Source organism: Typopeltis vanoorti, chromosome 23 (assembly GCF_054136105.1).
Source record: "Typopeltis vanoorti isolate ZY-2024b chromosome 23, IOZ_Tvanoo_1.0, whole genome shotgun sequence".
Taxonomy (NCBI): domain Eukaryota; kingdom Metazoa; phylum Arthropoda; class Arachnida; order Uropygi; family Thelyphonidae; genus Typopeltis; species Typopeltis vanoorti.
This window is the reverse complement of record NC_143571.1, coordinates 45,192,963-45,210,408: the sequence shown is the minus strand read 5'-3', so window position 1 is coordinate 45,210,408 and position 17,446 is coordinate 45,192,963. Positions and strand designations below refer to the sequence as shown.

Sequence of the window (17,446 nt, the reverse complement as noted above, 5' to 3'; positions counted from 1 at the left end):
CCCACTTTGGAAAGTTAAAATATTTCACGGCCCCCCCCTCAAAAAAAAATCATAATATGGACATATATTATTATATTTATTGTATTTATATTCAATACAAAACATACACAGCGAATATTGCAAAAATCAAATGCAAATATTACATTTTTAGCATCTTACATACACATTACAGGCACATTATCTCATATTTTTATATAGATAGATATATTGTTATTGTACATTTGTAGTACAAGCACATGAAACATAAAACAATTAGTAATAAAGAAAGAATTAAAAACATAAAAGAAGTTTAATAACAATTTTAATATGATGGATATGTTTCAATACTGCTACACAAAAAAGTCAGTATCAGGTGAAATATTTGAAACTGCAATTATTAGATTTCTGCTTTGAAATGAAACTTATACGAATAAGCATATATTTACTAATATTCATTAAGTGCTGAAATACACAAGAAGCAAAATTTGTGAACCCGCACCAATATGTGATTTTTTTTCCCATTAAAATAACAAAAAAGAAATAATAAAAATTAAATAAGTTTCTTTGAAGATAAAAAAATCTACTTAGCGTAAAACATTTTCAATTTGTTTTCATTATTTCACGGCCCCCAATGGGGCTGCAGCCCACAGTTTGGGAAGAGCTGCCCTAGAAGATGCAAGAAATATCCCCTCCCCTGCAAATCAGACAAAGTGACCACATAACTGACAGACGTTAGAGTAGAGTGTACAGGATTAAATGCCCATTATTCAAAATTAGGTTTATATGTAGGTTCTTAAGGATCAAAGCTATATAACTGAGAGGAAACTTCCAAATAGCCTTTAAAGAAATGCGGAGAACCAACCAGAGCTTCTGATTAGGGATCCCAGACGTCCCGTAAAATATGGGATTGTCCCGTTTTTGGCTAATGCGTCCAGTTGTGCTGAGAAAACTCTTCGGGACAGCTTTTTGTTCTGTATTTCAGAGTTCAAGACTGAATAACCAAATCGATGAGTTACAATTTCTATTCTATTACAAACATCGCTCTCCGTCATTACAGGGAACTGTAGACGCGTTGTTATTTTCTCAAGGCAAGTGATGGCAACACTGCAGCAATGATAAGTTCATTAGAAGAGTGCACATGTGCATTGACATTTTGGCGTGTGCCATGATATTGGCTCAGCTTTAAATAGCACGGAACGGTCCGCTTGGCCCACGCCATTTTAGAAGCTTGCTCTGAGAGAAACAGGTTGGTGCTTGCAGAGTATTAATTACTGTACGGCTGCCGTTAAAATATATGGTTTTTTAATTCTCCTGTGATCCTGCTGAACGTTGAAATGAAAATATGCAGCCAAACACTATTTGTTTGGCTTTTTACTATTTGTTTACTTATACTTAGTAAAGTGTGTGCATAGTAAACCATACCACGCACACACTTGGAAAGTTAGAATCATTTTGTAAGACTGGTATATGTGATGGATGCGCATACTAAACTTTCACCTTCAGTCATAAGTGTCCCATATTTTTTTCCAATGTATCTGGGATCTTTATTTCTGATTTAATATCCAATCCTCATCTTCTCCTGGTGCACCCTGTTAGGTATCTACCTGGATACTAAACGGATGAGGATGGGCTGGCAATTTGGGATTTAGCCAACCTAATTGTATTCTTATCGTCTTAAATCAAAATTTCAAATGATGGTACAACATGAAAGAATTTCATTCAGGCTGGGGCGCTGCCCAATTAAACAAGGCCCACGTTGTTTTCACCAGGGAACCAATGTGAACAGTGAAAAGTCAGCTACTGGAACAAATCCTAAAACCCACACCAACTCAACATCACCAGAGTTCAAGATCAGTACTATCAACATAAGAAGCATGAATGGTAAAGAAATGGAACTAGCTGAGGAACTGGATAAGTACCAGATCGACATAATAGGGTTGACTGAAACAAAACAGACAAAAACTGGTGAGATCTTTCTGAGCAATAAATACAAAATGTTATATTCAGGCAAAGACAATCAAGGAACAGAAGGAGTAGCTATAGTATTCAATACTAAATATGAGACTAATCTTCTAGAATGGCAGGCATGTGTAGGTTCTTAAGGCTGCTCAAGTAGTGATGTGGGCAAATATAAGAATGAGGAACTGGACAATGAGACTTATTTGTGATTATGGTCCCACAGAAGATTCTACTAAGGTAGAAATGGAGGAATTTTTTGAGACTTTAGAGAAAGCAACTGACACAATGAAAAAGGAAAAGTAGGTCCTTGTTGGGGTTCTAAATAGCAGAGTAAGAAATGATTGTCAGACATAGAAATATATTTTGGGAAAATTTTGAGAAAAGGGCAAAGCTAATAATAATGGCAAATATTTGTTGGATTTCTGCTCAGGACATGGACTGGTTATTACTAACACCATGTTCCAACATAAAAATGTGCACAAATTCACATGGAGAGAAGAGGCAAGGAATAAGAAAAGTCTCATTGACTATGTTATTGTTGATAATGATGTTTTCTCCCTGGTGCAGGACACCAGAGTGTACAGAGGATTTGAAATCGGAAGCGATCACCATTTAGTCTTGAGCAGGATAAAAGTGAATTTCATATCGAAAAGAAGAACACGTAAGAAAGTTTTAAAACAAAAAAAAGTTGAACAGCTCTCAGATGTGAACTGAAGACTAAAATACACAAATATTATTCAAGAAAAAATGAAAGAGTTTGAGAACAAGAACCAAACCCTGGGGATTCAGTGGCAAGCCCTGAAGAAAACACTGGTTGATTCAGCCAGAGAGGCATGTAGTAAGGTTGTCTGCAAGGATAGAAAAATCAGAACTCCATGGTGGATTTTTAGTGAAAATGGTAAATTAAATATGGAAATAGACAACAGAATTAACAAAGCTGGAATGGTAAAAAGTCAACTGAATAAATGTATATGGAATAAGAGAGAAATTAGCCAAACACTAAACAGCTGTATATATACAAGATGGTGTTCAAATCAACTTTAACTTAGATCTGAGAGCTGGGTTAGAAGTAAAACACTTAACCAAAGACTAGAGACCGCAGATATGAGAGTCCAGAGAAAGATTAGGGGCATGAACAGATGGCATCAATTGCAATCTTCTTCTTCTTCTATTTCTGCAGCTTTTCCCAGTTAAGTAGGGTCGCTGTTTGTGGTGAGTCTCCTCCACAACCTCCTGTCTAGGGGTGTAGTCACATCCAAGTTCTTCATTCTCAAGTCCTCCTCCACCTCCCTCTATTTCTTCTCTGGCCATCTGCACCTCCTCCCCTGCACAACCATCTGCATGACGTTTCTTCACACATACTCTTCCTCCCTCCTCATCACATGACCAAACCATCTCAACCTTGCCTCCTGTATCTTTGCTCCTAAGTTCGTAACTTTCACCGTTCCCCTTACATAGTCATTTAGTAGTCTGCATATCTACTTTAGATATGCAGACTTTGGGCAGACAGTTGAGTGTATGAATGTGTGTAATATGCCCGAGAGAGTACGAAGGAAAACAAATCAGAATGGGATAGTTAGTATAAGGCATCAAAATAGGGATGGGACAAATGGACTTCTGCAATTCATGTATACTAATGCCAGAAGTATTAGGAACAAGAAGGAAGAATTTTTGACCTTGGTTGGCATTTCCAGGACACAGGTTATTGGCATTAGTGAAACATGGTTGACAGAAGATGATATAGCTAGTGGGATTGAATGCAAGGGATATGGTATGTTCAGGATTGACAGGGAGAATAAAATGGGAGGAGGAATGTTATTGATGATAGCTGATGAGCTGCAGCCAAGGAGAATAGTAGTGGAACTACAGGCTAGAGAAAAGAGCACATTTGAGGCTATTTGGTGTGAGATTGAGACTAGCAGAACAAAATATATAGTTGGGTGCTGCTATAGACCAGGTTATGGAATAGATGGTGGAGATAGTATGCATAAGTAAATAGATGAAATGAGTGGAAGCAGGGTAATTATTATGGGAGATTTCAACTATGGTAAGATTGGAAGGAGGAGAGGATACATGGGAGGAAGGAATTGGATTTCATACGGGTTATTAAGGGATAACTATCTGCGACAGCATGTAATGGAAAACACTAGGGGTCAGAGAGTGCTTGACCTAGTAATTGCATCTGAGAATTTGGCTGTAATGAATATGACCATGTTGCCACCAATTGGTGAGAGTGATCATGGGTCTTGACTTGGGAGGTGGCTAAAGGTGTGGAATTTACAATTAAGACAGGGTACATGTGGAATTATCGAGCTGGTAAGTATGACAAGCTTAGGAGTTTGATTGGTTCAGTGCCATGGCATGTAAAACTGCAAGGGCTGGATGTTGATAGTGCATGGGAGGCAGTTAAGAAGTGTTGGTTGACTGTATACCTAGAGTCCGAATAGTAAATCAAGTAGGGGTTAAATGGATGAATAACACCATTAAGCTTGAGCTGCAAAAAAAGAAACAACTATGGAGGGAATTTAAGAAGAAAGGTGACCGACAGGCACATGAACGGTATAAAGCGCAGGCCAGAAGGGTAACGAATGTGGTAAGAAAAGCAAAAGCGGGTTATGAAAGAAGATTAGCCATGCAGGCTAAAGATAATCCCAAACATTTTTTTCGATATGTTGCAAGTAAAAGAAAAAACGTATATGGCAGAATTATTTTAAAGAATGCTGATGGTAGGGAGGTAACCAAATCAGTTGATATAGTGGAATTACTGAGCGAGCACTTTGCAAGAGTATATCATCCAGGTGGTGACATTGCAGGAATGAATGAACAAATAGCTTATATGGGAATTGTGGTGAATGAAGAGGAGGTGAATAGTCTATTACAAAACCTCAATGTCAATACATCTGTAGGATTGGATGGTATACCAGCTTGTGTCATACATGAAGCGGCTAAAGAATTGTCAGTGCCCTTGACCATTTTGTTTAATTTGAGTCTCGGGTCTGGGTTAGTCCCGAGGGGGATGGAAAGAGGGGAAAATAGTTCCACTGCATAAAGGAGGTTCCACGACTACTGTTGTAAATTACCGACTGATCAGCATATCAGGAATCGTTCTCAAGGTCTTGGAGAAAATAGTCAAGAGGAAAATACAGGATTGGATAGATGAAAATGGGATACAGTATGGGGGACAGTATGGTTTTGTGAAGGGTAGATCATGCCTCAGTAACTTGCTCACGTTTTATAACACAGTGACGGCAGAACTGGATAAGGGTAATGGGTTTACAGTGATTCTACTGAATCTTGCTAAGGCATTTCACAGGATACCACATGGAATTCTAATCAGTAAACTGCAGCATATGGGGATGAATATAGGGTTGGTGAGATGGATAGGAGGGTGGTTGATGGAGAGATATCAGATAGTCGTTTATTCAGGAGTAGAGTCCCAGGCAGCTACACCACACATCTTTTGGACGGCACACCACTAGTCACAGGCCATCCAAAAGACGGACTGTGATTAGTGGTAGGCCGCAAGGTTCTGTTCTTGAACCACTATTCAATTTGTTCATTAACGATATAGGAAAGGATCTGATAGGAAGTGTTCATTTGTTTGCTGATGATGCAAAGTTGGGTAAAGCAATAGTGAGTGCACAGGATGTCAAAATTTTGCAGGATGATTTGGATAGGTTGGAGGACTGGGCTAAGGAGAATGGATGTCAATTTAATGTGGCAAAGTGTAAGGTTATGCATTTTGGGATGAAAAGATTGGCAGTAGTATACCACATTGGTGAAACTGTGCTCCAGGAGATTGACGAGTCCAGGGATTTGAGAGTGTTGGTGGATAGGGAGTTGAAGTTTAGGGGGCACATCGCAAAAGTGGCTAAATCAGCTCATCAAATCACTTGGTTGCTGAAAAATACTTTAACAAGCAGAGACAAACAGGTTATTGTTCCTGTATATCAAGCCTTGTTAAGACCCCATCTAGACTACTGTGTTGAGATATGGGTGCCAGGGTTTCTTGATGGGGAGGAGGTGGAGAGGATTCAGAGATGAGTGACCAAGATGATAGCAGGTCTATGGAATGAACCTTATGAGAACAGGTTGAAGATTTGTGGGTGGCAGAAATTGGTTGATAGGTGGAAAAGGGGTGATATGATTGAGACATTCAAATTATTGAAGGGTTTCTATAAGATTAATTCAGAAGATATTTTTGAGAATAGGACTGGTGGTGGATGGACTAGTGGCCATACATGGAAGCTGGGCAAGAGTGTGGTTAGCAAGGGTGTTAGAACTAGGTTTTTTACTTAGAAAGTGGTGAATGAGTGGAATAAGCTGCCCGAGTCTGTTGTGGGTGCTATGACTGTGAATGAGTTGAAGGCGAGGTATGATCGATACTGTGTGAATGTCGAATAGTTGTTCTTGACATGATGTTAGGGCCTCCCTCAATGAGTCTATCGACTCCTTGGAGTTGCCTGTAATAATAATAATAATTTCTCAGACGATCCTTTCTGGTCACACCGCACATCCGCCTAGGCATTCTCAACTCCGCTACCTCCATCCTGCTGATGTTATTTTTCTTCAGGGCCACTATTTCCATAACATACGTCATAGCTGGTCTCACTACTGTCCTGTAGATTTTTGCCTTTTAGATTGATCAGCACCCAGCCATCTCTCTCCAGTTCCTCCATCCTGCTTGTATCTTGCATCCCACTTCCTTCTCAGCCTCACCATCCTCTTTCATTGTTGAACCTAAGTATCTAAAGTCGCTGACCTTCCTGATGACATTTCCTTCCAGATCTGTCTCCTGGCTGCCATCCACTTCGCAACACATATACTCTGTCTTACTTCTGCTCAGTCTCATACCTCTCTCTTCCAGTACTTTCCTCCAACTTTCCAGTTTAGCTGCCACTTCTTCTCTTGATTCTGCACACAACACGATGTCATATGTATACAACATAGTCCAAGGCGGATCTTCTCTCACCTCCTCCATCACAATATTAAAGAGGAAGAGACTTAATGCTGACCCTTGATGCAAGCCAACTGTCACTGGAAAACTTTCTGTCTCTCCCTGGCAGGTTCGAACTCTTGTTTTCGTATTTCTGTACATCTCCTGCACCAACTTGACATATTATCCGGTCCTTCTTCTCCCTCAGACACCTCCAGACTTCTTGCCTTGGCACTCTATCATATGCTTTCTCCAGATCAATAGATACCAGATGTAGCTCCCGTTGCTTCTCTCAAAACTTTTCCATCATCTGTCGTAACCCAAAGAAAGCATCTATCGTCGATCAACCAGGCATCAAGCCAAACTGCTCCTTTGCAATCTCCACCTCCTTCCTCAGGCTTCCATCAAGAACCCTCTCTAGGATTTTCATTGTGTGGGACATCAACTTTATTCCTCTGTAATTCTTACAGTCTAGGGCATCCCCTTTACTCTTGTAGATGGGGACGAGTACTTTCCCTCCATTCCTCGGGTATATTTTCCTGTTGACAAACTTTTATTAACAGGTGCCACAGCAGGTCAATTCCCTTTTCCCCCAGTGGAGGCCTTCCATGTAGTTTGGAGGAAGGGTATTATCTCTCCTTAATACCCTTCCTCCAGACTACACTTTGTAGTCCATCCGAAATGCTCTCTAACACATTCTCCCTATAACGGTTCTTCACATGCTCTTCTTTTAAGCAAAACCACTTAATTTTCTTCCTCCCATGGCTTCCAAAGGTTCTTATCTTCGACTTTATTTTAAAGTCTGCGCACAACAGCCGGTGTTGCTGCACCACTTGATCTGTTGGGATTACCTTACAATTTGTTACTGCCTTAAGATGTTTTCTTCTAGTCAAAATGTAGTCAATCTGTGAACAATCTGTGTTATCAAATGCTCTTCCCTCTTACAGAAAAAGGAGTTCACAATTGTCAGATCAAACGCTACTGCAAAGTCCAAAATCCTTTCTCCTTCCTGGTTCATCATTTCCACTCCACGGCCACCATGCACCTTTCACAGTCCCTATTCTGTCTCCCTATGTGTCCGTTCAAGTCTCCTCCGATAATCACCATCTCATTTTCTTCCAGTTCCCTCATTTCTTCATCTAGCACGTTCCAGAATTCATCTTCCTCTTCTGCTGTACAGTCAATTTGTAGGGCATATACACATAAGATGGCCAGTTGCTCTTCTCCAAGACCCAGTTTCATTCACATGATCCTGTCATTCCTCCTACCCACTTCCAGTACTTCGTCCTTCATTCTGCCACACACCACAATTCCGACACCATTTCTTCCCTCTTTATTCCCTCCAGAGTAGAACAATTTATATCCATCTCCTAGTTCCTTTGCCTTTTCCCCCTTCCACCTGTCTCCTGCACAGATAAAATGTCCGACTTCCTCTTCCTCATCATGACTGCCACCTCTTCTCTTCCCCTTCCAGTCATGCTTCCAACATTCAATGTTCCCACTCACAACATTCTCTCCACTTGCTGGGTTCGCTTCTTTAACCGCAACCGCTCTTGATGCGGTAGCCCTCGTCCACTTCTCGCAGCTGCAGGACAATGTGGCTGCACGTCGCTTAAGGGGGCACGCCCTAGTGTTAACCCTGATAAGTTGGAAACATAAAATATTTCATCTTATCATTGTAGAACAGAGCGAACACACAATAAGAAACATTATACCATGCTTGCCTCTGAGTATTAAAATAATGCATTGTAAATATATCAAATATTTCATACTATGAGAAAACAAATGAGTATGCATTTTGTACCACTCGCAAATTAGTTAAATAATAATGGAAGTGTAGATCTTTAGCAAAGTTTAATAGAGCATTGTGTACTAAGAGATAGAATGTTAGCACAAGTTCAAGATTGGGGGGGGTGAAGTCCAAAGGTCACGGAGCAGCAACGCAAAGGAACTGTTCGTCCCAAGCAATCGTGTGGCGTCAGCGCACATGGGATATAGCTGAAAAAGCTGGATACCGTGACGTGAGTCCACGTGAGTGCATTGGGTGGACATCGCGGAATGTGAGAATCGCCGAGAAAGAAAGGTGAAAATATAAGGGTCTAGCACCCTTGAAAAAAAGGGCTTTTTGTTCCTGGATCTCCTGGTGTTCATCTCGCGGTGTCGTGAGCAGGTGAAGGGTGGCAGTGCCTCCATTCCGGAGGGTTTCAATAGACACAGCGGCGGAACTAGATGTAGTACTCCACGGAAGGAATAAGCCCGGCCGTCCGTAGAAAGCCAGATTGGATCACATGGACATTTCGTCTAGGGAGAGGCAGATTCCGGTAGACCTTTCATGCGATGCAGAACCAAGGACAGATAAGTGGACTTTATTTGTATTTTGCTGATTGTGAATGAAAGATTTGTGCCACGTTGTAAACCAGAGGAAGGAACATTATTGATATTAATTAGGACTGAACTGCAGTGATCTAGAGAGAGTTACCTTAAAATTTTACTGTCTCTATTTGTGATAGAGTTACATAATATGTTCTAGGAGGTTAAGAATATGTTTAAAGTAAGGAATTGCTGTCAATGAAGGGATTGTAAAAGATATAAATGCTATCTTGTGTGGTTTGATTGAACCTAAAAAATAAAAAGTTATTGTGATAATCATGCATGATTAAGGTATTTAAGGGTAAAAATAAGAAATCTTACTTCAGGGATTTATAGTTTAATCAGTTTGAGTATACTTATATTATTGTAATGCTCGAATTCCATCCCGACTTTCAGGAACTCCACCTTAAGGTGGGAATTAAGCTAATTGTATTGTATGCACACATTTATGATATCTAATAAACCTTGCTTTTGTACACAACTAAGACTATCTGTGATTTCCGGAATCCGATGCACCGCTTACAAAAAAGTACTATGAACCTAGGCGGGAGACTAGAATAAAAATAGATTTTGGCTACGTCTGCAAAATTTCAAGGTATCACTTAAGTACTGTCTTGAGATCACCTCTTGATTGACAATACTGTTTAATCTAAAAGCGTTAAGTGGCGCAGCGAAATATAAATTTCTTAGTGTTTTACGAGGGGTTGATCTCAGAAAATCTGATACTCTGGTATTGGCTCAATCTCGAGGCAATTCCTTTCTCCCCCCCCCCCAAGATGTACCACGTGATACCCGAATGAGAGTTTAATGGGGATTTGACCCAAAGACTAAATAATAGATATATGAGTAGAAAGTACGACACAACACTAGCACTCATATCACTTTCTTTTCAACTCATTTGATCACAGATAGAGCTGGCAGTGAAGTTTTATGACTGGATACTCTTCCTGATGTCAACCCTCGCCATTTATCCAGGCTTGGGACTGGCACCTATTGGGGCTAGCTTGTCCCCTTCAGTGGCTGCAATAGGCGAAATGACATAGCAAGATAAGAAAGATTCACCCCTAGCCCTCGAATACTCTAATAGCATTGGGGATAAGGAGCAAGAAGAGAAGAAACAAGCAAAGAAAGAAGGGGAGAGGACTAGTCTACAGATAATATAACAGATGTATATTACATAAAGTAAGGCATGGTCCTGCATCAGGTACCTCGGGTTAAGGCATCAATGGCAATATCATATTAAAAACGAGGGTATTAGGAAAGAACTTACCATTGTCAGCATCCAGGAATGCATTAGCAGAGCTAATCTTAAGTTGTATGGTCACTTAAACAGAATGGAACAGGGAAGATTGATACAGTAAAAAGTGCTTTAGAAAACAGAAATATAAGACCTGATAATATAGGAGTCTTGACAGGTAACAGACTGATTTGGGTCTTTTTCCTGCCAACCTGGCAGAGAACACTTGTTTTGCTAATCTTCCCTGTTCCATTCTGGACATCCCTCATATATACTCCTTGAGGGTATATATGAGGGATGTCCAGAAAGTAAATTCCGTTTTTAAATATTTTCATCGCAGCGCTGTGAGTGCCGAGTTTGTTGATGCCTTAGCAAGGCGTTGGTGCCATTTTCAGACATTCTTGCAGTGCGTATGCTTCTTGGTGTGTGTTTATAATGTCTAAGAAATTCAAATCACCTGCGGCATGTGAAATTAGGTCAGTTATCCGTTTCTTGAATGCAAGGAATGTTAAAGCAGCTGAAATTCATCGGCAAATTATTGACTCGTGACTCGCCAATTTCGGATGAGAACAATTCCATTATCCCCCATATAGTCCTGACCTCATGCCAAGTGACTTTCACCTGTTCAAAGATCTGAAATCTTTCCTTGGTGGCAAGAGGTTTCAAGACAACAACGAGGTCTAAGAATCAGTCAATATGTGGTTTGTGTCACAGGCGGCAACTTTCTATGATGAAGATATAAAACTCTCGGTGCCCCGTTATGATAAGTGCCTGAACAATGACAGAAATTATGTAGAAAATTAGTGAAAGATGTCTACTTTAATTTCCAATAAAATATATTTTTATAAATATATTTTTGTTTCTCTTACAGCCCATTGGAACTTACTTTCTGGATGTCCCTCATATCAGGAATTTGAGGATGATGATGATGCAGGTTCTTAGTCTTAACAGATCGCTGAGTCTATTACATAAATGGAAGATGGGACAAAAACAATTCTAATATAGCCATCATTTAAATTATTTGCTTAGAAAATAAGTATGTAATATGATTTACTGAATCTCAAAAAATATTGTTCAGATTCTTACCGCTGATGATTTTCACTTCCAGTTAAAATTTCTAATGGGTGCAGAACGCCATTTCTTTCTCTCCTATTAATAAACAAAACGAAGTTTTACTTTTTGAAGAAGAGAAGGTAATAATGTGAAATATATTATTATTTTTATTATTTAAGTACCATCAAAGAGTCCTAGATTCATTACAGGTGGCTCATGACAAATTACACACTACCTATCATATTTGTCTGTCAGCAGCCAGATTGGTTTGAAAGCACCAGTTCTCATCTGATTACTGAAGTTAAGCAAACCTGAGCCCAGTTAGTACTTTGGAGGGTTCCCACCTGGGAACCCTGGATGCTGCTGGCATTAATTATTTTGTCAGCCTGGTTGGCCGAGTGGTTAGCATATCTGCTATTCAGCCAAAAGGCTGCAGGTTCAAATTCCACCATGGATGTTTGTGATTGTCTGTGAAAGCACTAGTGGTGGTAGTCGGCAGTAGATGGCATTGGTGTTAGATGATGAAGGTTGGTGGAGTTGTGAGACGAAGAGTTGTAGAGTTGATACCCTCCCTCGATGAGTCTTTCGACTCCCTGGAGGTGTGATGTAATAATAATTTCTTATATTCATTCATCAATAACATACTTGGCATTCTACTCACTCAGCCTTGTTTGACCAATCATCCTAAACTTCCAGGAATGAATCCTTCGTTTCTCAGTAGAATAAAGGACCAAACTGAAAATTTTCTAATCTTGAAGAATAAATATGCAATGAAAGGTAATCCTATACAGTAACTGTATTTAATACAGGGCTCCAGAAATATGTTATCATATGATTTTACTTGTGATCCAAGTACCAGGAATCTTGTTATAAATATTTATAGCATTTGAATAACATATATTTGTATCTCCATCAGTGATTTATAATATATCCTTTACTTATTCAAAACATACTTGTCTACTTTTTTCCCCATGCAACATTATAAACCTACAGCATATTCATGCCACGAGTGGACTAAGGGTTAGATAAACTAGAAAATACTCTAAAAAGCAACTATGGTGCTCTTTCAAATCATTTCAGGCTACTAATTAAGCAGAGAGTGGTCTTCAAATGGATGGAAATCATCCACCTAGGACATTCTTGAAATGTCCTAGGTGGATGATTTCCACAATCTGTAAAGTTGAGAGTGGAGACACTATCCACTTGGTTAATCAGGCCAGCAAAGGACAAGTTAAGGAAGAGCATTAGAAAGCAGGTTTTTAGATTGATTAACTGTGAATCTGAAGACCAATAAATAAATAATTTGGAAACATGAAATTCCCATAATGATGCATGGAAAAAAATAAAAAATAAATAAAAATAATTAATCTTTAAAGGTACCAGTGGCATAGCAATCAAACAAACTAATGATAAGTACAATAACACTCTTTAATGAAAGGCACAGATATTTCATATTGAAATTAACAGATCATTAATGTGGAAACTGCAAGCAATTCAAAGAACAGGAACACAAATTAAATACAACAATTAGTTCACCAATTAAAAACAGTTCCCACATGATTAAAAAAATAATAATAATAAAAACTTATTTTTGATATTTACATAAGATGAAAATCTCCCAAACTTTTGGGGGAAAGAGAGAGAGAGAATCATTCCGATTCAGGTTAGCTGGTGTAAAAGTGCTTCATAATTTTCTTTGGAAAGGCCTTTATATTTAACACTGCTTCCATGAAGAGGACAAGATTCATCCCATAAGATACTGTGCTTGGTATCACTACAATGTTGTGCAAGACCAGACTTTTGAGGTTTCGTGTATTCAATGTTGTACTTCAAACGGAATGGTCTATCTGCCCAAAGTATGTCAAATTACATTCACAATGGATCTGGAAAAGAAAAAGCTAAAGATGGCATTGACAATTTATCTTTTATATCTCAGAGATGCCAGAAATATATGCAATCGGAACAACGTGGTTTAGCAAAGAATCCTTAGATGCTGGAATGCAAGACTAAATTATGTGTTGGATTTGATGAGGATTGTAACCATTTAATTCCATTTAAGTTTGGATAGTGAGAACTTGTAAGCCTGAGGGAGAAGAGCAAACATTATGCACTCTATTACTTAATAACTTGACAACACTAATTTTTAGAAGATGTAATGAGCAAACTTTTGATAGTAAACAAAAGCATCTGGACACCTACTCGAAACTGTAATCAGACTTTCCCTGTGACACACTTTCCAGTAGTGGACAATAATACGGGGTGGGTTCACCCTTTGCTTCTATGACAGCTCTAACTCTGCCAGGGAGACTTTCTACCAGGTATCGGAATGTCTCTGGAGGAATGGCTGCTCATTCTTCCTGAAGAGCTGTAGCCAGAGCAGTTCGTGATATAGGTCGTTGGGGTCTGGAATGAAGTTGGTGTCTAATTCATCCCAAAGGTGTTCTATGGGATGGATTCAGGTCAGGGCTCTGGGTTGGCCAGTCCATTTTTGGAACACTACTGTCCACAAACCATTCCCTCACAGACCTTGCTTTATGACAGGTAGCACTGTCATGCTGATATATACAAGTCATCACCGAATTGATCTTCTACTGTAGACAGTACGTACGCAACAGGTCAAAATGTCCTTGTACCCTTCCACATTTAGATTTCCATGTAGTGTTATGAGAGGCCCAAATCCATTCCATGAAAAAGACCCCCACACTGTAATGCCACCTCCTCCAAATTTCACCACTACACATGCTTGCAGGAATCGTTTTCCAGGCATTCGCCACACCCGCACCCTCCCATTGGACTGTTGAAATGTGTCCATTAAAATGTGTTCATTTTAATGGACACATTTCAATTTCGATGGAAATCACATGGTAAAGCATGATTCATCACTCCAAATCACATGATTTCAGTTGTCCACTGTCCAGTGGTATTGCGCTTTACACCACTACAGACAGCGCTTAGTGTTCACAGGAGAAATGTTTGGTTTATAGGCAACTACTTGACCCATTCCTCTTAACTCTCGACGCACAGTCATGGTGCTGCTGGACACTTAGTAACACTGCAGAACTCCCGGGTGATTGTTTCACTCAATGTCTGGCGATTTCCATGAACCACCTTGTGGAAATTGCTCGACAGTCCCTGTCTGTCATTAAACGCAGCCTGACCATGGTTCTGTTGTGGTTGTGCCTTCACGCTTCCACTTCACAATCACGTCACCAACTGTTGACTTGGGCAACTTGAGAAGGATTGAAATGTCTCTGACAGATTTCTTACTGATGTGGAAACCAATAACTAGTTCACGTTCGAAGTCACTGAGCTCCCTTGACCTGCCCATTTTGCTTGTATCTCTTATCACTGAACACCCGTGCCTCCTTTTATACTGGTAAGTGAGGTTGTAGTGACATCTAGACATCAGTTTTTATGAATCACAGAGGGTGTCCAGATACTTTTGATCAGATAGTGTATATGTATGTGTTATATATGCCGACTCTCAAACTTACGTTGTAGATCTTGAGTCCTGGAAAGGAAAATGAGGTAGTCAGAGAGGAGGCAGTGAGTAAAAGAGATGTATTTTGAGTAAAAGAGATGTAATTATGAGGACCAAGTTGAAGATGGAGAATGGAGAGGTTAGAAGGCTTGACAAATGATTAGTTGCTGTATGAAGAACTAGAGCAGAAGTGAAAGAGGGCCAAAAGAAGGAGAGGGCAAAGGAGAGATTAGATGGGGTTGAGAGAATGAAAGAATAAGGGAACAAGAAGAAACAGAAAACATTAGGGAGCAAGGATGATGATTTATGGTTTTTAATGGTGCAAGGACAGCAAGGGTCATACTACACGATATCAAAGGTTACAGCAGCACACAAGGTAAAACAATCACAAACATCCATGCCTACAGCAGGATTTGAACCTGTGACCTATTGGTTGGAGAGTGGGTACACTAACCACTCAGCCAGGGAGAGGAAAAAAAAAGCTGTCATCAGAAGGGTGTGAGAATAATAAGAAAGAGAAAAAAGAGGTGCAGGTGTGTGCAAAGAAATGGTTCTGTGAGGGGTGGGGGTATGATCCATGGAGATTGAATGATTCAGGGTGTGCAAAATAGAATATTAGAGGAATGTTTACCAGGAGGAACAACTGAAACTGTGATTATGACAATAAAGTGATGGGAAAATGTGGATGAGTCTCCTGCAATGATCCTTCTGATTCTATGGAGATATTATTATTATTATTATGTGAAACCTCCAGGGAGTCCTAAGACTCATAGAAGGAGAGTGTGCCAACAGCATCGAATGATTGATCCCCATCCAACTACTAACTGCACTCAAACTTGTTTAAGCTATTAGTAGCTGAGGCTCTCAGAGGGATATCACAGCTGAGCTCCTGACATTTCTATTTAATTTACTTAGCTATACTTATTGCTAGTGTGGTAGTTATTTCTTATTAACATTAATAATAATAATAATAATAAAAGAGGATATATCATTTCTGCTGCTTCTTCCATATTATTATAAAGGTTTATCTAAACAGGAGAAAAAATATCAGGGCTCTTCCATATATTATGTAACACTTTTTTATTTTATTTCTTAAGTCCTTCATTCTTCCATCACAAAGAATGTATAACATTCAACACCACGTTATACTGTAGTGCCAACTTACCATCACAAAATATTACCCCCCCCAGGCCTTATTCCAATGCATTACATAGCTTATGGACGAGCTTTTAGCAAATCAAATATTTTACGTAACTTACCATTGTCTCTCTTTTAATGGGCACATTTCGAAACAAGTGCCCATGACAGGTGGGGCAAACAATCTCTCTTTTAGTGAATTTTTATATGACATTGAGAGTAAAGTAGTGCTTTAATAACTACGCATATTTAGAGGTCGGCATCACCAATATTTTCATCGAAGAAAAGTTTTCCAATACTGTCATGGCAATTTGATTTGAACACAGAATCCTGTAAAAAGAACTTGGTCTAATGGAGTCATATTAGGGCCACGTGATTCTTAAAAACACTATATTAAAAAAATTTAAGTCATATCATTGAGCAGTTTGACATTGACACTTAGTGATTAAATTTTAAACGGCTCTTTAATACACATACAACTACCAAGCATTTTTGTAATTAACGAACACTGTAAATGGCAACTATAATAAAACAAATCTGGGAAACAACTACTCCACTACTTTTTAGAAAAAAAAATTTCGGTCAGCCTGAATATCGATGTAATCGACAAGTGCAATGTGTGGCGCAAAGTTTTTTACAGCATTCTTTACTATACATCTCAAAAATCTTGCAATCTGAGTCTATACCAAAATTAAATTCAGTAATCCCTCATCGAGATCAGCTGAAAAAACATGTCCTGCTCACTTCGTCTGCTACGATACTCTCGTGAATAGCATTGAACACCATTCGTCCTCTTACGACTCACATCTTCTCATAGTTTGGAATTTAAAAATAAAATAAAATAAAACATGACCAGAAAGCATGAAAATTAGATCCTTTTTACCAATTACATATACAAATGGTGAAAAGTTCTCTTCTCACTATTTGTGAAAGGTGACAGATCCCTTTTTGCTTGTGCATTGATCGTATAGCTCTTGAGAATGAGCCGAAGAAAAGCCTGGAGTGCATTCCCAAGCCAACAAAGAGAATCAAATTACGGTTTTTTTTTTTTTTTCTTTTCTCAAACTGCCCATCGCTATAAAAGTAAACGGTACTTTCACAAGGCTATACATACATACACATATTTTACGGCCATAGGACACACTGGGAGGCATAGTGTTAACAACCTGATCTCTTATCCTCGAATTACAGTGCTGTTGCGAAATCCAAGAAGAGTTGGAAGGTCGTGGGACTCTTAAATGACTGTTAGGACCACTGATGGATGAATGAATACATACACATATATATACATCCC

At 39.2% G+C, this 17,446-nt stretch overlaps 1 protein-coding gene and 1 pseudogene across 2 annotated transcripts in view; one reads left to right on the top strand and one right to left on the bottom strand.

Annotated features, from left to right (window-relative positions):
• The window catches only part of LOC150093813 (SAC3 domain-containing protein 1), a 120,962-nt gene extending 103,873 nt beyond the window's left edge, over window positions 1-17,089 (bottom strand). Inside the window, exons 1-3 of one of the 2 annotated variants that reach the window (XM_090412985.1) lie at window positions 16,275-17,089; window positions 11,568-11,630; window positions 11,368-11,442 (exon numbers count right to left, since the gene is read on the bottom strand). In XM_090412985.1, the coding sequence (XP_090269111.1) occupies window positions 11,368-11,385 (18 nt within the window). In that variant the 5' untranslated portion in view covers window positions 11,386-11,442; window positions 11,568-11,630; window positions 16,275-17,089. The remainder of the gene's footprint in view (window positions 1-11,367; window positions 11,443-11,567; window positions 11,631-16,274) is intronic. The other variant, XM_090412984.1, reaches the window with a different exon arrangement.
• LOC150093814 (5S ribosomal RNA) lies at window positions 11,785-11,903 on the top strand (annotated as a pseudogene).
• Window positions 17,090-17,446: the final 357 nt, after the last annotated feature.